This window comes from Stegodyphus dumicola, chromosome 1 (genome assembly GCF_044657685.1).
Source record: "Stegodyphus dumicola isolate Sdum_Otavi_A_Nest chromosome 1, ASM4465768v1".
Taxonomy (NCBI): domain Eukaryota; kingdom Metazoa; phylum Arthropoda; class Arachnida; order Araneae; family Eresidae; genus Stegodyphus; species Stegodyphus dumicola.
In genome coordinates, this window is record NC_140768.1 from 219,658,609 (window position 1) to 219,681,612 (window position 23,004).

The window sequence follows — 23,004 nt, forward strand, 5'->3', positions numbered from 1 at the left end:
CAAGAGTCGGACATCACATTAAAAACTAATAGAAGGGATAATTTAAAAATTTTAAATAATAATAAAAATTACTAAACTTTGTAAAACAGAAAGTATTTGTAGAATTTATTGAGCTTGTAACTAGGCACAGTGTTTACAGATATTTCGGGGCCCTTTTAATGAATGTTTAAAATATAAAGAATACTTTTTTAACTGTTCACTGTGACAGTTCTTTTTCTGGGCTATAAGTCTGCATCCTGATTTGCATGATAGAAGAGCTTTCCATTGTAAGGAATTTCTCCCGCCTTCTTAGCGTGCCTTCGTGGTGTAGTGGTCAGCACACTGAACCGGTATTTCAGAGGTCCGTGGTTCGATTCCCGGCGATGGCGTTGCTAATTTTCCATCTTGCCCGGGCTCCAAAAAAAATACCTAATGTCTCTACACCATAAAATTTCCAAGGCTATTGATTTCCATTTCTCTTCCACGACTTTCCAGAGACCAAAAATTGTTGTGGTTTTGCGCTTATAAAGAACTCTTTTCAATATACCAAATGAACAACAGTCCATAGGCGTAAAGAACTTTTCATAAAATTTCCAAGGGTACTGATTTCCATTTCTCTTCCACTACTTTCCAGAGACCGAAAATTGTTGTGGGTTTACGCTTACAATGAGCTCTTTTCAATAGACCAAAAGCACAAAAGTTCATTGGCGAAACGTCAAAGGACTTCTCAGTCTGTTGAAAATACATATATGCAATATTTGTATCAGTCTTCAATTTTCAATGAATGCAGTGGTACTTTTTGTTTTATGATCTGTTGCTTTGTCTTCATGACGTTTCACTCTTTAAAAGTTATCGATATTAAAAAAATGGAATTTCTTTTCTGTAAATATCAGACGTAAAACTTTGTCTCGATAGTATGTCAAGCTGATTTTAACATTCCCCCCTCTTATTTTTAATTTCTTATTGTAAGAGACTCCTATGACAATCATGAATACTTTACTAGAACTTTCCTTATTATTGGAGGAATAAGGTTTGTTTACTATTTTGCTTTTGTTTTCGGTAATAAATAGACCTTTTTGGTTGCAAAAAATTAGGTAAACACGAGCTTCATGAAAGAATACAGTGTCTTTTCATTTAACTCCTGCTAAATAGTTTTCATTCACGGCTCTAAAAGTTATTCTGCGTTCAGCAGTATTTCTGGGCAAAAGCTGATGAATATTATATTTTTAGCATTAGAAATTGTAAATCTTGTTCATTACTTTATTCCTTGTTACTACAGATGTATTTAACCAATGTATTTACAACTGATTTCTGCATTGGAGATTTTCTGTTTTACCAAAGACTTAACTTTAGAAACATTTGAAACAGTATTTACCGTTTTCAAGTATTTGTTTGTAGCCTTCTTTCCATGTAGAAGTAATAATCGACAGCTTTTCCGATTAATAATATAATTTATTTTGCACTTGAAAATTTTAATATCATGCATTTTACAACATTTTTTGGTACTTTTCCATTTCACCGGCGCCCACCAGCGGCCGAGCGGTAAAGTCGCTGAATGCTGGTAGTTCGGTCCGAGGTTCGAATCCCGCGAACAGGCTGGCTGCGTGGGCGTTTCCGTGGTTTTCCCCATGTGTAACGTGTATACGAGCCAGCTTCTCTTATAAAGTCCTCCACGAAGGCATTCCTCCCCTTAGGCAGATATCCCTAGTGAGCTTTGCCATAATTAAATAAACCAAACCGTTTCACCGGCGCAAATCTCGCCAAGCAGACTTGATTGGTGACAGCATACAGTATACGCATAAAAAATGTTAACAAATGTTAGTTTTAAGAATTATTTATTTTGAAGGCATAAACATTTTAATATGGTTTAAAATTTTGTAAAAAGCCAGTAAATAAAGGAAATGAATTTAAAAAAAGACATTAATTTAAAATTTACTATGCTTTCATGGTTCAACATCCTGATTCGCCGGTTCGTATCACGTGACCCCAAGTGATTTCATGTCACGTAAACTACGCTACAGAAAACTAATCCTCTCAGTAATTATCTACATTAATTTCAAGTTAAATCTTAATTTGGAATACAACTTTAAGTGCAAGTATTATTTCAATTATTACGAATACCTTACTCAGAAATTATGCAAAATCGCATTGCTTTACTTCGCTAGTGCATTATCATTAGAATTGATGAATTTAACCATTGATTTTGTCTTTTCTATATTTTTGCCTTCGAGTCTTAGGGCATATAATTTAACTATCTAGGTTAAAATTCTATGTAATTGTATGCCAATATTGAAAGAAACAATCAATCTGATTAGAAATGGCTGCGACTTGTTTTGAAAATGAAGCGTAAAATGTTACCGTTTGCCATCAGTTGTACCATTATTGGCGACTTTATCGTTTGCGCCGGCAAAACGGAAAAGTACCCATTTTTTAATCATGGAATAAGAATATTTCTCTTCGGAAAGCGCAAAAACATGTCATTCAATCCATAGCTCGTTTATAGGCGATATTTTGGAAGAAGAAAAAATTTAAAAATGGCAGATATATTTCTAATATCAAATCATAAACGTTGCAAGAAAGTTCTGTTTCAAAACATTTACTCTTTTAAAATTCCTTACAGAAGTCCTGCTAAAAAAGTGTAAACATCCTTTGGATTTATGTGCGATTAGTTATACTATGATTATGTTGTATGCTTAAAGCGAAAAATTTGATGAGGTCGGTGAAGTAAATCATTCTTTAAAAAGGGATCGATGTAAGAAAAAGTTTGAGAATCTCTGACCTAGACAAGTTTCGAAGTGAACTCATAATATGAAACAGCCATAATTTAAATTTAGTTAAAATGATGTTAGCCTTTGAAACATCATTTAGCACGTTCTTTTGGCATCAAAGATGCATTTTCAGTTCCATTCTGTAAAAGCAATATATACTAAAGTTTACCTAATTAATTTTAATATTCAAATTTAGTATCGTATGTGCCTCGTCTTTATATCATTGATCTTTTACATGACGCATCAGATAAGTTGAAAACATGAAAGTTTGGACATCAGTGTAATAAATTCTTAAAAGCTATTAGAAATGATAGTTTAGGTATTTTAAATTTTAATAAAATTACTAAAATTTGAGAAACAGGCAGCAGTAGAATTTGAATGTGCGTTTTATAAAAAAATATTTTCTCTATTATAAGAAGATTCTTTATTAAAAGAATAATGAGCATACATTGGAAATCAGAATGACACTTAGTTTTCAAGAAAATAAAAATAATATGGTTTCTGTGACAAATATTCAAGAAAATAAAGTTAAAAGGTATAGTACTGCATGATAATTATAATTTCTAAAAATGCTAGTTTAGTTTTATTGTAATTTTTTAAACTTTTTGAAAATATCTAAGCTGGTATTGAAAATGAAATCAAGTGCTTAGATGCTTTCAAACAAAGTGATCCTGACGAAAATAGTAGGAGTGAGTAGGATCATTTAGCAGTAATTTTGTTTCTTATAATTACTTTTAAATACTAGAACCTTCAAAAATCAACCTCAAACTGAAGATGAAATAAATCTTCCTTATTTGTATTGATCAATTTCGTTCTGTCATGTTCGTTTATGTTTCATAGAATTAGAAATTTAGACTGATTTTATAAACAGATCACTTCTCCTTGATAAATAAAAAAGACATAAATAAAGGTGTTTTCCAAACTAAATGAGTGGTGCATAAAATATCAAAAGCATTCATACATGTTACAGAATATTGCCATATTCTCTGTAATTTTACCTGGGAATTTCATCGGAGTTTTGTTGTTGTGCCATTGATGAAGTCATGAATAGTGAGGCAGCTGCAAGTAGGCAGAACAACCAGCTCCACATTCTTGGAATCTATCAGACAAGCATTTTTCAACAATTAATAATAGCGGAATGGGAAAAGTAACAAGAAAAGGTATGATATTCATATCTATTATAAATTAAAAGTGTAAATCACAATAATATAATATCACAATAAATAATTAGTGAAATATTATTAATTATTTAAGTCACAATAATGCACTATGCAATTTTATTAAACAGTATATATATATGTAATAATAAAATTCCTTAGTCAAGAATATACTTAAAATTCTAACTGTATGTTCTTTTCATTTTTAATGGCGACGTTCTCTTATTTGAAAGTACGTGGAATTAAATCCACAGCCCCGTAGTCAAGTTGTTTTTCCCGCCTTTTCTACACGTACAGTTATAGAATGTTCTGGAAATTTTTAAAGCGAACTGGATAGGCTGACGTCATTTTTTGGAAGCTCCGCCTTTCCAGAGGCTATGAAAGGACTCGTAAAAGAATATCGGGGCATTTTCTTAAATGTCACGATGCAGTAAACTTCATACAAAATGGTATTAGTAGCTCTTTTTTATTTACTCCGGATATCTGATTTTGTAACTGCTATTTCTCCTGACCAATAATAAATGGATCCTGTTTTTTAAACTTATCGTCTGATAATTTAAGCTACGACTAAATTTATGATTCTTCAACAATCTATTTATTCCTGACAAAAGCTGGTACATCACATATATATGTGAGCATAATTCTTTTAAATTGCAGCAAAAATGTAATCTGTTATATTCAACATTGTCATTATGAAGAGTTAAAAGCATAAAGAGCAACTAACTCTTACTAAGAAGGAAAAGCTTGAGACATATACGCAATTTGGTACTTCCTTAGTATTACGTCTCTACTTTATTAAACGCCAAATTGGCGTCAGGATTATCATTTAGTTCATGTTTATTTTTCATTTTGTGGTTTTCATGTTTATGCGACTGCTTTAAATATGACATCAGAAGCATTTTCGCCACATCAACCTATGTAGGTAAGACTCAAGATCTTGGCGAACCTTATTGATTTTTATTTAGCCACTTAGCGAAGCGCCACTGTCTTCTAAAATTATATGTATGAGCAGCAGTAGTTGATCAACAAAATGAAATTTGTGGTTCACAGTAAAGTGTCTCTAACCTACCTTATCCAGTTACATTGTTCAATATGCTCACCAACAATCTGAATAAACCGTTGAACCCTCTTGAACATGTCGACGATTTTTGTCATGGGTGTCGTTTCCTCTTTTTTTTGAACATGAGCGAGAAAAAGGTTCACCATTTTCACTACGTAACTCACCTAATATTCCCAGTATCGTGGACGAACCCTGCCGGCTTCTCTTTTTCTGCGTACAGGTTTTCGTTTATGCAAACAATGTTTTAACGTCACTACTTATTTAGTTGTAGAGAACATGTTTCTCTAATAAAACTGTTCCAATCAGTTAGTTATATTTTCATAAAGCCAGAGTTGCTTCTCCTGATACTAGTTCCTTTGCTAAATGGTAAATAAGCTGCTTCTTTGTTACAAAGAGTATTCTGAAACCTCAGAACCTAGTTGCCTAGTTGCGATGCTTTTTCTTGGCTTGCAACTTTTCACGTTGCACCTCTAAATGCCTTCATTGATACGCAGTTTTATTTAGTGGCCATTTTTAGTCATTCGAATGCGAACTAAAATGTTTCTCGAAAAAAAAAAGATAAAGCACCTTCCTTTTTTTCGGGTAAATCAAGTGTTGCAACAAATTAGAAATTCAAAATTCGGCCACACAGATGCACATGTGAGGAAGACGTTTTTCAAAATTTGATGGCTCTAAGTATCGCTGTTCTTCCGCAGTGGAGAAACATGCATACATTCATGCAGATTTTTCATTATTTAATTTATTTAAATATAATACAGGGAGATAATAGATTTCGTGGGATCAATTTAAAAACTGATACGTCGTTTATATTGATTCAATGCAAAATACAATTCCGAGATTAATACGCTATTCGAGACTAACTTCCCTTTTGCGTTAAAAACACTTTTTTTTTAAAGGAAAATACATTAACAGTGGAAACTCTTCTTGTAACGAGAGAACTATGAGTCATCGTCAATTGTTTGCATTTATATGAAAAACGAAACTACGGTAACATGCGGTTTATTCGAAATTCTTCTCGCCTCGAGCAAACAGTAAGTAAACGTGGCTGCTACTGCAGGTTATTTGTTTCTGATTTGAGTTAGTGATTTTTCGATAAACTTGTACCATTTACCAAATGGAGGCCGTAACAATAGACAATCATTACAATATCCACGGTTCCGTTGATGAAGAATGGATGAATCCGGGAGTCTGGTTAAACGTATTCTCTTATAAACTCTAATCGAAATTAATTTACTACAATGCAATCATTATGAAAATTGCTTCGAGAGATGGGTAAGAAAGCAGACTGTGTTGAAAATCAAAAGAAAAAATCTGATGTATACACCACATGACTTCCTTGTACGGAATATTAAATTATACGCATTTTTTCTTGCATTTCAATTAAACGTATTAGATTGAATTAAACCTACTTCGCCGACAGAGCATAAACCACAATAGAATAAATGCATTCTTTAAAATTCTCTTTGTTTACCATAGCGACACTCTGGCGTTAGGTTTACTTAACAGTATTATGTTTCGTTCATATTATAACTCAGAATGCACAAAATTTATATCATTTAAAGAATGATCTAATCGTTGCCACATGTTCTATTCAAATACTATAATAAAGCTAGAATGATGTATAAAAGAAATTAAGCAAATAAAACAAAAAAGGAACAGTTTTTCACAGACGATTGAGTATTTCTCATTCAATTAATTCAGTTTTCACTTCGCAACAAGGCAAAAATACATAAAAACTCAAAATATCTGTATTAAAAATTATGAATTAAATCTTAAACACTTATTTTCTCGAAAAAATTCCAGAAAGGATTAAGCATGATTTAAATAATAAATGAAGGAGTTATCTTTGTTGTTGCGAATCTACGTTTCTCTAGATTGGCAACAAATCCGCTACTCAGCTGTTTCAATGTAAACAAGAGCAATGGCCGCCATTAAATTAGGTTTAGCGGCACTTAAACAATTTTAAATTTGTTGATAATTCTAAAAATATTGCATACAGATTTACTAAAGGCATAAAACCCTTAACAGGAAGATAAAAACAACGTAATTCAATCATTTTTAAAGCAAAAAATGTACAATTTACAAACATATAAGAGTAAAGAAACTGAGATCACTGAGCCGGGTAACAGAGTGGATATATTTATAAATATATTTATATACTTTTGGCGCGGCCGATTGAAACCAAAATACGAGGTGCACATCTACATGTTATAGTAGTCTTATATACAAAATTTCAACTTTCTGAGGCTACTCGTTTTTGAGTTATGCGAGATACGTACGTACGCACGTACGTACATACGTTCGTACAGACGCCACGAAAAATTCTCTTCAGAATTAATTTTAAAGCAGTTTTATAATTTTTTTGGAGGAAACGAGTCTTGTATTCTGTCCATACGTACAGATATCACGCAAAAACATCGTTAAATTGCATTCGAAAGAGGTCAAAGTGGATATTTTCGTTGAAATATGCTGTCTGAAGCTTTTCGCGATTACAATACTTCCTTTTTACTTCGTACAAGGAAGTAAAAAGTATGAAATGAAACAGAAGCCAATGAAATTTCGAAAATCGTGGATTATACTTTGATGGCTCTTGAAAGAACTCATATTTTTCAACAGTTCTCTTGTAATTACACATTTATTTAGTTCATTCAGTCTCCAGTTCGGAAAAGTAAAAGAATTTCATTAGTATAGCATACATTTTTATAATAAAATATTCTACAATATATTAGCTCACTTAAAAAGCGATTGTAAAAGAATTATGAAAAGCAACATCGTCTGCGAAATGTTTGTATTTGATTACGTTCTCCGTGTTTCTGAAATTCATAAATATTTAAAAGCCGGAAAATACGATTGTGTTGCTTTACAGTTTTTTGCGAATAGCTGATAAAATTATTAATTTCGAAGAATAATATTTGAATACTATTAAAAGCACAAACTGTAAAATTTAAATTAAATTATAAGTAAATTAAATATATCTGTCTATAATTCACCGATAATTTAGATAGGTTCAAAGCGATTGTTTATTGCTTAAAGTTAGACAAGAGCTTAAAGTAATTGTTTATATTGTTGCGTGTGTACGGGTTAGTAATAGATTGAATGCGCACAGGTCCGATGATAGGCTAATAAGACTTATTTTTATTAAAGCAAAATTTCGAAATTCTGGAATTTTCTACCGAAGTTCACTACGGGTGTTCACAGTATCACAGAGTACAATCCGTAGTTACACTTCAAGCTACTAAGAACGTTAAACACAATGGAATGTAAAGAGCACCCAAAGAGAAAGCTAACCCGGAAATACATATATCAGCATTCCGACCTCACGCTGAACTAAGAACTCGCAATAACAACAAAAAGTACTGACAGGAGATACTCTCTCTGGCCTTGTATAAATTTCAACTGGCTACTGAGTTATATCTATTAAAAATGGTTTCTTACAATCTAGTGCAAAATAGTTGCTTGCTAATGGTGGCTTGAAAATGGTTACTTAAATTGCTTTATATTTTCTTTATTGCCAATAAAGTTAACGATGAAATTTCAAGCCCGCAGCATGATCCAATCCAATTTAATATTTCAAAGGAATATGGCATTTCACGTTTTTGTTGTGTGCATTCAAAGTAAAAGAAAGCTTTAGAGAACTCTGAACCATAAGAATCATGAAAATAGTAGTTGCAAAAATCAGATTTAAGTAGGCTAGATGAACCAGCTTTTTTTAAATCTGCTACTGAACGTGATATTCTTTTATCAGGTATTGTTATCATAAAAAAAAGTTAAAACATTGTCTTCGAAACTTGGACTAAACGAATTTCCATCAAGCTACGGTTGGTTAAGTCGTTTCAAACAGTCGTATAATATTGGTTTTTCGCTCGATACGAAATGAAAAATCGTCTGCTTCTGAACTGAGAGATACTGCAGAAAGTGTTTTATTACAAAGAAAAATTAGAAAGTTATAAAGAAACTGACATTTCTAGTTGTGATAAAACTGGATTATTTTATTATCTGTTTTCTAAAGAAGCAACGACGTTTAAAGGATAGAATTGCAGTGATGGAAACAAGAGCAAAGACTATTGATTTTTGTTTCAAGTCATATTTGCAGTAGACAGAAGATTAAACCATTTTTGTATAAAAATTTAAGTTTTCTACTTTTCACCCATTTGTATGAAAAATATTAAAGTTTCATGTATCGATTATGGGAATGATATAAATGAGTGGAACGAAGAAAAGTTCTGAATATTGGATAAACGAATATAGCAAGAAATACTTTCTGGTAAAGAAAAATTTCTAATTTTTGCGATAACTGCATTTCCTGTCTTCAAAGAAAATGCATAGAAATAACTACGCAAATGAATATATTTTACCTCTTAGAGAAACATTTATACTATAGACCTTAGATAAGAGTTTATTCTAAATGTTAAGTAATTTAAGAAATTTACAGTTTGCTCAGAAGGCATATAGATAAACCTAACATCAAAATTATTCTTCACAGCTGATACATTTTACTTAGTGTTCAAACACACAATTTCGTGAAATTTTCCTTCACCGTCGAGATGTCAAAAATGCTTAATATTAAATAAGGATATGATAATACAGACCTTGAATAACATCTTAATAATTGTTAATGACCTTGCTGCTACAAAGATAACAATAGTAAATGAGATTGCCATTTTGGCGTTTCTTATCTTCTCAAAGGTTGCAATAGAGTTACGGAGCAGTTCCGCTTCCTTAATAAATACTTCTCTGGACACTGTTCATTCCCAGTTCCCAGTATATTTGCACCGCTTTCAGATCAGTGACACCTATCACCGGTCAGTGACGCAGATCACACAAAATAAAATTGGCTGAGTTGTTATATATTGTACGATTGTCTACTTAGCCATGTCAAGCCATATGCAGCCTACCTTACACATGTCCACAACGTAAGTATCCTACAATAATAAGAGTACAGCAGCACACTCCCTCTATATTCAACGCTGTTACTTATTACTCTATATTCAACGCTGTTACTTTGTATTATAAGTAAGTTCTGTATTCATATATATATTTTCAATTTGTTTATTTGTTTATCAGTTTTGTTTAGATATTATGTCCTCTTCTATTAACTTACGCACTAACTGCAGCTTAACCTTTTTCATGAAACGCTGTTACAGTTTTGTCTCCCTCCTAAGTCCTACCGATTGTCTCATCGTTGTGGAAGGGTGGCGCTCGGAGGAACGGGAGAAGTACGTCTGGAGAGTACTCTTGGTAGGGTCAGCCAAGGTGTGAAAGGCCATTCATTTCGCCCAGCTAAAAATCAGCAAGCGAAGGAGATAAGTCAGGTTTCTACCATTTGGTGCTCTAGTCCCTGGAATAACAGAAGTTGCACATTCCCGCCATCTTACCTTGGATTGTTTAGGGCTGTCGAGAGAGAACATATTTTTCAATCCCTTTCTTGTCTTCGACATTCTTAGGTTTAACGTACTTTCGGATTTTGCCTGATTTCATCATACATTTGAATGATAAGCAACAACAACATAATTTTGTCTTCTTTCCGTGATTGCTTAAAATGATGTGTGTGTTCAGAGCTGCTGTAAATCAAGGTGTTCTGTCATCATTAACATGCTTACAGGCTATTAGGACAGTTCAACAAAACGTGCCTCGCTATCATAGCCATAATTTCTTCCGACGAGTTGTCATCTTAACTCTGTATGTCTAACACTCCGAACGTAAACCAACTGAAACAGGGGCCAGTCCAAGGGCCAGCAATCTAGATTTTTAAGTGAACTATGACTTCTTGAAAATATAAAAATTTCTGATAAGGCAGCAATTCAGAAGAAGAACCTTATATTCTCACTTAAGAGGCATTAATGAGATTTCCTTCTGTTTAACGTTTTAAGAGTTCAATTATTGATGAGCGCCCAAGTTCACTGAATATTGTTAGTTACAATCGGATATGTATCCCGACAAATGAGTAGGCTGCGTGGGATTTTCTTAGTTTTCTTTCTGTGTAATTTGAATAGATGATACTTCATTTAGACAGTTTTCCCCGAAGGTATCATTGCTCTAAAGCAGATTTGAACAAAATCAGATTTGGAAAGAGATTAAACAAAAAATAAACGAATTGGAATTTAAGACGGGTAGAAGCAACTCTAAAGCAAGTTCAAACAACAGGTAAGATCTAACCATTTGTTTATTCTAATATAATCAAAAGAAAAATTACGAAAGAATTCGTCTTAAAGCAGGAATTAATTAGAAAATTATATTTTATATTCTAGCAAATTAAAGTCATATTCTCAAGTGGTAATTTTAAATTTCCGCTTTTGGCATACCTTAACATAAATCCACTTACTCAAGAACGTATCGAATTTCGTTGGCTATCGAATTTCGCAGGTAAAATGCTGATTTAAAGAAAAAATCGAAAAGACACTATGGAATAGATGAAACACTAGTTAAACATGTATTCACAATTTTGCTACAATTTTAAAATTATAATTCCGAATAATTTCTTGAAATTCAGTGTAAATATCTAGGACGGTGTAACTAAAACTAAATTGGGCAGAACAATTTTTGTTATATATTAAATAAAATACAATGATTTATATATATGCAAAATTCCACGGTATATAAAATATATTAACCTGAACTATGTTATTAAAAACGCCTGGAAATCTTGTGACGGTTTTCAATTCAGATGTATGTCAACACTTTTTTATAGAATCAAATTTTTTATGCAGTGTTATCTGTAACTTTACTCAACTTAAAACCTTCAAGAAGCACAAGACAGATGAAAGATGATCAGTTTTAGTTTAAACTTTAGGTAACTCTAATATCTTATTCAGGTTGCTTCCACAACACGGATTCCTTTACATTTTAATATTTTAATAGTTGTTTAATAATGCAGAACTACGTAGATGTACATCCGTTTAATCTTATTTCAAAGAAAATAACACTTGAATTGCTGCAAATTAAAATCTTTCTTAGAGCAACACATAAACGTCCCATTTTCTAATGTACTTGAGTCATGTTTCATTTCATAAATTCATCATAATTTTCATTAATTGACAAATTTGTAGAGATTTATATTTATTTTAACTAGCAATTTAATGTCTGAGTTTAGACCTTTCCTGTAAGCCTTCATTCCTCTAACTGTCAGTGCCAGAATAGTTAAATGTTGTAGCTCGTACACGGAACTACTTTGAAGGACGTAGATAAAAGCCGAGTTTCGGTAGGAGAAAGAGAGAGTTAGGCTTTAATCGCCATCGCTGCAGTAGCTACGTTTGCTTATTGCTGTTTCAAGTGGTCTAATTGCATTGCTTTGCTGCCACTAGCTTAGAAGGGAGTTTAAGTTACGGGATCTTGCTCAGCCCTGTAGGCTAGTTTTATCACTTGTTAATATTTCAACTTTTAGTTTCAATTATCAGATTTTCAGTTACCGCCCAAGCAGAGGTGAAGTTTGTTAGCGTCGAGTTGACGCATTGTAAATTTTCAAAACAGTTAATAAATGGTACTTTAACCCTTCTCCTGTGTAGTTTCCTGCTACTCCCGTATACAGACAGAAGTTCATTCACTGGACTCTACAAATTGATAAGGAATCTTTATTGATCTAAACCAGTGGTTCTCAACCTTTTAACTAACGCGTACCATCTGAACAAAAACTGAAAAACTTTAGTACCGTCATTACATTTTACAATGATTATTTGTCAATTTCACAATAAAATTAGGAAAAAACAATTTGCTATTTGCACAACTTATTGGATATTTATATTAAGTATGCACACATAAAATATTTGATTAAATTGTCATTTTAATTGTGAAAGTTTAAGTTAAATTGCTTTAAATTCTAAAATTTAGTGTGAAATTTAGGCCTATTTAAGAGAGATCAATTTCTTTATGCCTGGGAATTATGTCTTAGTGTGAACTAAGAGAAAGTTATTTTTCAAATATAACATGGAAGAAAATCCTTGTTCACACAAATAGGTTGTGCAAAATTGCAAAAAAAAATTAATAAGATTAATTGAAATGTCTTTAAATTTTTTTTTTCATCCAAAATTTAACAAGTGTGCTTTTTCTGAAATTTTCTGTTAAAGTTCGATCACAAGAAATTTCTATCAATTATTCTTTATCTTCACGAAATAAAATTTCAGGTACATTTGAACAAAATTTATTTCTAACCCAATTTTCTTTTTCATAATCTTCGGGAAAATGCACATTGAAATTATTTATCAATGGAAAACAATGATTTTTTAAGGTTGGATGTTAATTCTTTTATTTTCAAATTATTTTCGTTTAAAAACTTTCTAAAAGTGGTAAAACGCTTAAAATATTATTATCCAATTCTTTGATTATTAGTTCGAGTTTCCTTTATCATTGCATTTATTTTATCCCTAATGGTAAACAAATTAAAAATTTGTTCTTGTAATACTAAATTTAATTCATTTAATTTTCCAAAAATATCAGCTAAATATGCTAAACGCATCAACCATAATTTGCTAAATAAACATTTTTGCAATTCAAATTTTCAATCACAGAGGAAAATTTGAATTTCTGATGGAAGTTCAAAAAGACGATTTAAAACTTTGCCTCTGGATAACCACCATACTTCGGAATGTTAGAAAAGCGTTTCACGTTCACTGCGTATCTTTTGGCATAAAATCGTAAATATTCTTAAATTTATAGCTCGGCTTTTGATAAAATTAGTATTTTCACAGGCTTATTGAAAACCATTTTCAGGTTTTTGGGGATTATTTCAGCTCCTAAAACTTCACGAAGAATGGGGCAGTGAGTAAATTTAGTTTCAAGTGCGAACTTCGTTATTTGATAAGAAACTCAAGAAAGTTTTCCTGTTAAAACTCGAGCTCCGTCACTGCATAAGGCAATGCACTTACTCCAACGAATATGATTCTCAGACTTAAAATTGTCAATTACTTTGAAAATTTCATTTGCAGTTACTCTGTAGAGTCATTAGCATTTTTTAGAGGCAGAAAAGATGAAAAATATGCGACCGCCTTCGCCGGGAATCGAACCAAGGACCTCTGAAATACCGACTCAGTGTGCAGAACGACTAAACCATGAAGGTTCGCTAGTGAAGTGGGAGAAATACCTTATATACTTCCCCTTTTTAAAGAGCGACTAGGGTTTTAGAGGACCTAGTCGCCAAATCCTGGGTGCGGAGAATCATCACCCACAACCCTCTTAGTTCGGGCGCCACTTGTAGAGTCAGTAGGAATTTTTAGAGGCAGAAAAGATGAAAAATACGAAACCGCCTTCGCTGGGAATCGAACCACGGACTTCTGAAATACCGGCTCAGTGTGCAGAACCACTACACCACGAAGGATCGCTAGTGAAGTGGGAGAAATACCTTATAACTCCATTATGAAGGGATTCACAAAATAAATACTCTTTGAACATTCGTTTATATTCTTCGAAACGTATGTAAACTAATAAATGAACAAGGTTCGTTACACCAGTTCTTTCAACCAATTGGAATGTGAAATACGCACTGTGTTCTATTTTTTGAATGGGTGTTTCTTTTATTGAATTTGCCTTTTAATGAATTCGTCGACGTACTGTACCATTTCATAACGGAATATTATTAAGTTTATTAGCCGCATTTTCGTTGAATAATGTTAAAACGATATCTTTTGCTGCTGGTAATATAAGGTTTTTCTCTAATAGCCTGCCCAGTCTTAGCAATTTTTAAGCTTACTAGGTAACTAGCTTCCAAATTTTTCTCATTTGAAGTAACGAAACCTTTCTTTCATTCAGCCTTTCATTACTTGTTTACTATATTTGAACTCCGATAATTTCCTTTTAAAATATTCGACAGATTTAGCCTTTCATTTGGCGGCTTAGATTCAAGATGCCTTTTAAGGAATGATGGTTTCATACTTTGAGCAGATAATAGTTCACCACAAGCAATACATTGAGGTTGAGTGTCCATTTCACCTCCATCCCAAGTAAACCCAGATGATAAATAACTGTCATTATACTTTCTATAAACAATTTATCTTTTCTTTTCAGTATTCTTAGTGCCAGTAGATTGTCCTGGTTTCATCATATGTGAATCATCACTTTTCCGCTTAGTCAAGCCTAGCCATTTTTTCATTTTGAAAAATATAGAGGTTTGTGTTACTAATTTTTCACAAATATTTCGTAGAGACATTAAGTATTTTTGGAAGCAGGCAAGATGAAAAATTAACAATGCCTTCGCCAAGAATTGAACCACGGACCTCTGGAATACTGGCCCAGCGTGCAGAACCTCTACACCACGAAGGCGGGGAAAATACCTTGTAATTTAAATGCACAATACATCACGAGTTCTTCAGAAACAAACGACAATATTCTCAAATCACGTAGATAAGTAGAAATACAAAGTAACAAGAAGGCAAAAATACCTGTTGTTAAAGACAGCAAATCGATGTAAAAAATTATTCTAATTGAAAATAGAGCAATATGAGCCCAGAAATGGTGCCCACATAAAGAGTAGACTTACTAATAAATGATAACTTCTAAAAAATTAACGAGATACTGTATACTATTATAATTTTTTATATCGTTTTATCGAAATTATTTTTATTTCATATTGAATACACCATCGATTTCTGTTACTACTTTTAAAAACATCATTTATGACAAATTTGGTTATGCCTATGGCTGAAAGAATTTTTGTGAAAATAAAAACCGATTATTTTGCTAAAGTCTATGAGCGGCTTGTTATTGTTGTCTAATACAGCAATGATCAGGTAATGAGCAATGCTCATTTGTCTGATGTATAGTCAGGCCAAGCCTACGAAATTCCTCGTGGCAAGGAGTGCAAGATTACGCCTGTCGTTAGCAACAGCCTTGAGCCCTTTACAGGTGGCAGTGCGACTCAGCTCAGTTTCGCCCCCAATTTTGATGGAGAACACCCCGGGGGGGCACAGGCCCAAGGGTTTATATACTATTTATTACAAATACACGCCATTATAAGTTTCAATATATGTAACAATAATTCCTGGAGCCATAACAAAATACAAAAATCTAGTTGCAAAAATGTTGGATTGATGAATGTTTGCATATCATCTGCGAAAGACTAGACCATGTATACAGCAAATTATCGATAGTGTAATAAGAGCTAGAAGCTAATAGGTAACAGCTAGAAGTAACAGACAGATAAAAATAATGCTTTTCGTTTCTTTGGAATAAAAAGTCAGTGGAAATGAGAGGAAAAGCTTATTATTGAAATAAAGATAATATTTTGCAACAAGTTATTGGAACAAAATTAAATTAAAGGAGACTTTCGTTTCTATTAGTTATTTCCAATTGTTTGCCAATTATTTTAGATTTAGTATCCTTTTTAGTAGTAAATGCATTCATAAATGGATCAACTAAGGCAGCTATGATATTTATCAGAAAATATGAAATTAAGTAAAGTTGCATAATTAATCATAGTTGGTCTGTGAACCATTCTTTCAGCTTTTCTTTATGCTAAAGCTATTGAAAAATACTTGAAATAAAATTAGAGGACTAAATTTAATGCTTCCTCTTTTATCAAAATATATTAAATTTAATTAATGATCCCATTTACACTTTTCATTACTCAATTTGCACACCTCATCACCTCCGTTTATTCATTTTCTCCTTTCTTCTATCATCTTTCTTGTTCAATATATAAAGCTATGTCTTCCAGTGCTATACTTTGGCATGAGGAACGAATAAGTTTGCTGGGCATTAACAATTTTCCCTTAATGCGTATTAATTTATATAATTATTTCTCGAAATACATTCAGTTAATTGTTGCCGAAATTAAATCGATTTGTACTGTTTCATCGATTACCATGGCTTATATTTATTGATCTGGAGCATTTAAACATCAAAGTAAGCATTTTGTAAAATAAATAAATAAATAAAACAAAATGAATTGTCTTCATTTATTAACTATCTATTAGTTTTTCGAAAAGTTAGTCATATGACATATCTTGAAATTCGACTGCAGTTTTGATAAAGCATTTCATTTTATCAATAATCCCATCAGCCTATCAAATATGCATTTGAAACGAACCTTCTAAAATAGTAACATTTTTTAACTTGTTATACTTTTGTTAATATATACCGTTAAACCCATGATAGAAAAATAAAGCAATAAAATTTCCTGAAGGCATAAATCAGATCGATAAAGCGGCTGCAAGCTAGAAAAAGGACAAAAGGTCGCAAGAAAAACAACGCAAGTCGAAAACGTTGCCGGATTGCCGGACAAAACATCATAGGAAAAAAACTTCGCAGTTTTAAAACAACGTGGTACAAAGCATCGCCGTACACACACACACACACACACACACACAAAAAAAAAAAAAAAAAAAGCGGTTAAAAATTTTACAGTTCAAAAACATCGTCTTAGAAAATTTCATGGTAAAAATTAAAGCTCCTACAAATCATTACATGACGATAACATATCAGACATGCCTTTTTCAGACTTTAAAATTTGTATAATGATTTGTGATATTCGCATAATGATTTGTGAGCACAAATAGGAATGAGAAGTATTTTTACTTTTACCACGGACTTCTCGATTACGCGCCAAGCGTACTGACCACTGCACCACGAAGGCATGCTAAGAAGGCGGGAGAAATAGCTTATATACTCCCCCTTTTAAGGGGCAACTGGGGACTAGGGGACCCAATCATCAAATCCTGTGGTGAAGGATCATCATCCACCACCTTTTTTTAGTTCGGGCGCCACTGTAGAGACATTAGGTTATTTTGAAGCAGGAGGTATGAAGAATGAGCAATGCCCTCGCTGGGACTCGAACCATGGACATCTCGAATACGCACCAAGCGTGCTGACCACTACACCACTAAGGCATGCTAAGGCGGGAGAAATACCTGATATATCATATTTTAAAATTAACTAATAATTTTTTGCTGAAAAAGTAAAAAGAAAACTCAAGCATTCAAAAAATGAGTAGAATTATTTGAATATTTATCTTACGTAGCTAATTAATAAAGTTCATTAAGTAATTAGTCTTTTGTAAAGTTTTATTTGTAATTTTACATGAAAAGTAAAATCGAAAAAAATATTACAAAAGGAAGGTGAGTAACCGCTTGAGGTTACCTATATTAAATTTGTTTAGATAATTATAAAATTATCATATTATTTTCTTTCACTTTTGGTAATCTGATATTCGTTTAGTGACAGTTAAATCTTATTTTGTTCAATTTATTTGTTTTCTTAAAGTGTCATTAACATTTTCATGTGCAGCGTACAGTTAATCGTTTGGCTGCTGACTTGTAGTTGTGATAAAACATATCAGTTATATGATATTTTAGTAGGTGATTTGGATTTATTGAATTATTGCAAAGCACACTAGGGTATCTACACTCATGTCCATAAATTAAGGATAATGCGAAATCAGGCAAAGGAAGAGTTAGAAGCGAAACAAATTTGACTTATTTGTAAAACTTATTTATTAAACAAAAGGTAAAGAGCAAAAAAAAAAAAAAAAAAAAAAAAATGCTATATGTTTGATATTATTAAAAAAATTAGCGATTTTTTCTCCCTGGAGCAAATTACAAAAAAAAAAAAAAAACCTATTTACAAAAAACCAATATTACATGGTTGGTAAGATTGTTAATACATTGTATGTCTCCCAGACGATGCAATGCAGTCCGTACAACGCCTAGGCATGCTGAGTATCAAATTATCGATCTGATCTTGGGGAATATTACACCACTCAAAAAGCAATGCTCTCCGAGTTCCGGTAGACATGTAGGAGGAGGTTGACGGTCTGCAACTCGTCGGCCAAGTATGTCCCACACGTGCTCTACTGGATTCAAGACCGGTGAGAATGCTGGCCAGTCCATACGGGTGATATTCTCCAATTGAAGCCATTCGCTTACGATGTTTGCGCGGTGAGGACGGGCGTTGTCATCCATAAACACAAATTGTGCGCCCATGGCGCCCCGAAACAAACGTACATGTTCCAGAATGACGTCCCGATAGATTTGGCTTGTCATGGTTCCAGTTTGAACATACAGGTCAGTTCTGGAACCCAGAATATTTCCACCCCAAACAAGCACTCCTGCACCACCGTAACGGTGTCGTTCAATGATGTTTTCTTGGTGGTAACGGGTACCTGGAGCTCTCCATATGAAACTCCGGCGAGAATCAGACTGCAAGCTAAACCTGAACTCGTCGGAAAACATAACACAAGCCAACTGTTGCGGTGTCCACAATACATGCTCTCTACTCCAGGAAAATCGCAGGTGACAGTGAGTTGCAGTAAGTGGAACGCATCTGACAGGTCTACGAGCACATATACCAATCTTCCCTAAGCGTCTGTACACGATCTGCCTTGAAATTGTCGTACCAGTGGCTGAAGAGAACTGATGAGACAGGTCTGAGGCTGTGCTCCGTCTGTTTCTTTTGGCAGTAACTGCCAAATACCTGTCCTCATTCGGCGTTGTAACTCTGGGGCGACCTGTGCTGTAACGTCTACTCACATTACCATCACCTTGGAATCGTTGCCAAAGCCTGGAGATGACATTCTGGGCAATTCCAAGTTCGTCTGATACTTCCAGTTGGGTACGCCCACATTACAGACGGCCGATAATTCTACCACGTAAAAAAATCATCCAAATGCGTCCTTTGCGTCATAACTATTCGGTTATTGCACTGAAATGCTTATAAAGCGCCTGCGAACAATTTTACTTCTTTGCCTGTATTCCTTATATATCACTCTCTTACACTCTCGTCATTGTGACGTACCATTGGTGTCATCTGGTTACTTCCTGAAATTTGCATATGATTCTTGAAGATGTGTGTAGTGATTTTACAGGTGATATATTTATTTTAGAGTTCGATTTCAGCGTGACTCCGAATTATCCTTAATTTATGGACATGAGTGTATTTAAGGGGAAGGATTTATACCTGGAGGACCTTCTCAGGAATTGATTTGTATCGACATCATGCATTAAGAAAACCACGAAAATCTCGCCCAGCTATCTCATTCGCCGGATAGAACTACCAGTTTCCAGTGATTTTACTTCCCGGTCACTATTGCCGGCTAATTCAGATGGGGAACACTAATAGAAGCTAATTCGCTTTTATATCAACAACACGTGAATCTAAACATATTCCCCGTTCTTTCTTGCCGTCACTAATTACTATGTGAATATGCAATTATAAATTTTCAAGCCTGAAAAACGCATGTATGCGATGTTATCGTCATGCATTGATTTGCAGGTGCTTTACTTTTTACCACGAAATTTTGGATGATTATTTTTTAAAGTGCGAACTTTTTGAACTGCTGTAATTTCGATGACGATGTTGTACAGTGGTCTAGAAGTGCAATGCTCTCTTTCTTGCTTCCTTTTCTCCCACGATGTTTTCACCTTGCTTTGTTTTCTCAGCAACATTTTCATTTACGATGTTTCCGCTCGATGGTTTCGGCGAATACTGATTAAGCGTAAGGTTATCTACTAATTCTAATTATATAATCTGTTTGAAAGGTTTATCCTAAGTTTCTAAGAGTTAATTTTAGTTAAAGCAACTTTCTTGTCCTTCCTAATTTCAGCTTACAATTTCCTACCGAAATTTGTTTTTAGAATCGCGTTCAATGCAAATGAAGAAAAGAGTTATTTAAGTCGAAGTTCCACTGACTTCGAGAGAGAGCCTCAGAGTTTCTGACTAGCGCGCGTTTGCCTTTTGGCCACATCTCTCTCTCTCTAAGTTGTTACTACGCTCTGCGGTATTATAGTCCCTGGATAGTTTCGCTAGTTCATTCGATATTTAGAGGCCAATTACTTAGAATTTTATAGCTTCGGCTATATCTTTTTAGTTAAGCAGTAGTTAAGCCAGCAGCAGTCTCTCATTACTTTGAGTTCAAGTCCAATTAGAGGCTTTGCTGTAGTCCCTGTTAAAGGGGCCGTCTGTTTAATTCTTATTTTGAGAACTAAATAGTAATTAACCCCTCTTGAGTTTATGTCTCTGTTCCTCAACTAAAGCGATTATTCGCTTAGCTATTCACGAGGCTTCTGCACATTTGGCTGTTAGATATAAGATGTCTACTATGAAGTCTACTACCCCACACGTCTACTAAGAAGTATCAAATAAAGAAAACTGTATTTAAGACTATACACAGTTTCTGGAGAGAAATAACAAAATATTTAATTATAATAGTTCATCTGATGCAAAGACATCTAAAACTGATATTCTTTTGTAGATGAATATAAGTTGCAGAGTTTTGAATTATATATGTATATATATATACATATATATAATCACACACACACACACACACACACATACATATATATATATATATATATATAAATACAGATAGATAAATAGGTAAATTCATATAATATACATCGGAATAACGAAAATATACCTATGAAATCTTAAAGTAATATAACTGAGTTAAAATAGAGCTTAAAACAACATAACTACAAGGCCGTTCACGTCGATAATTTTTGTCAACATAAAAGCCGTTTTAGCGGAGTACCAAAAAACTTAATACTCGTAGAAAATTACTTTAATTTTCCTCTGGGAAAACTGCTGTAACCAATTTTCACCAATTTCATTAATGGTTCTCTGGAATAATTGAATCGGAAAGCGTTCATACCGTATGCATGTGTTTATAAGTAGGCAGTCTTCCAAAATTTCATGGATGAAGGAGTAATTATGTACATTTCTTTCTTGCATTCTAAGCCAAGCATAAATTTCGCATTTTTGCATCAAGGGATGTAGTGTAAGCAAAAGTTGATTAATTTTCTGATAATGAAGCTGAGGGGGATTCTAGGGTTTAATTTAAACCTGCTCCCTGAGAAGACTTACTAAGCCACAAAAGAGGGATTAGAAGGATGAAGATGTGCATTAAAAGCTGGCTTTATTCCAATCGTATTTATCTGCTGATCACTACCTTGAATGCATTTCGCAGATATCATTTTCAAGTAGCAGTACTTCAGAGTCTTTTTTTATTAAATTCACATTTCAGATGTTTTAAAATAAAAATAATTTTGTTACTTTTATTTAAATACGTAATGTGTTTGTGGCGTTACGTTAGAAACGACTGTTAAGATTTCATTTTTAAGTAGTTATAGTGAGAAGTTGCACCTTTCTAGGCATAAGTACTTTAGTTTATCATTCATGTAATGTTATTATAACCGTCATAAGTGTTTAAAAAATTTAGTATTTTAATATTATCATATATCACCTTTAAAAATGAGACATTGGCAAATTAATAGTTTAATTCTTACGAGTTTATGTGAATGTCAATAACGACGTATTTACGCATATTATTTTTAATACTGTCATATAAAATCTTTAACTGTTAATTTCTATAAATACTTATTCTATTAATGCGATTGACATAAAACATTTTCTAAACCAATATATAAAACGCATTAGTTCCAGAATAATTATATAAATTTTGCATACATGTTAACTTTAATTTTATAAGTATCGTCTTCAGAGAATACTTCTTAAGAAATATTTGTTCAGAAGATTCATAAGAGCACTCAAAGTCTTATTTGAAGCCAGAATTTTCTCTGGAATTAAAGCGTTATAAAGCAATAAACTCCAGTAAAGTAGTGGCATAAAAGGTTTCTTGCAGTCCTTATGAAACTTTCAAGACACATTTAGAGAAACAAGCTAATGCAAATGTTCGTAGGGGGGCATAAATTAAAAGCGTGGCAAAAGAGAAAAAATAATACTACTGAAATTAGCTATCGAATTTTTTCGAAAGGATATGAAATCTGACTTTCTGTTTCCTGCTATTATCCTGTCGGTGTGCAGATTATGTGATGAAAAGACTTTCAGTGCTTACTTATAACATACTCATTGAAATATTGAATTTACTCAATGTTTAATATCTACACATGCAAACAAAAATTTGGTCTTTGCTTCGTATTATAGCAAAAACTCACTATAATAAAAAATGTGATTTGTATTTGGAGACAGCAGATAAAAAAAAGTAATGTGATTCATCGAAATGAGACTTAAACACCAGGACACCAGGACGAACATGAAAACTCACAAATCAACGTGTACTACGTTTGGCAGCAGTTAAATAATTCACAGTTTGCACCAG

General features: G+C 33.1%; 1 protein-coding gene across 6 annotated transcripts in view; it reads right to left on the reverse strand.

Annotated features, from left to right (window-relative positions):
- Positions 1 to 23,004, reverse strand: part of LOC118179667 (glutamate-gated chloride channel-like) — a 683,063-nt gene that overhangs the window by 151,244 nt on the left and 508,815 nt on the right. For all 6 annotated transcript variants that reach the window (XM_085825825.1, XM_085825798.1, XM_085825832.1 and 3 more), the window contains one exon: positions 3,746 to 3,846. In XM_085825825.1, coding sequence (XP_085681951.1) covers positions 3,746 to 3,837 — 92 coding nt within the window. In that variant the 5' untranslated portion in view covers positions 3,838 to 3,846. The remainder of the gene's footprint in view (positions 1 to 3,745; positions 3,847 to 23,004) is intronic.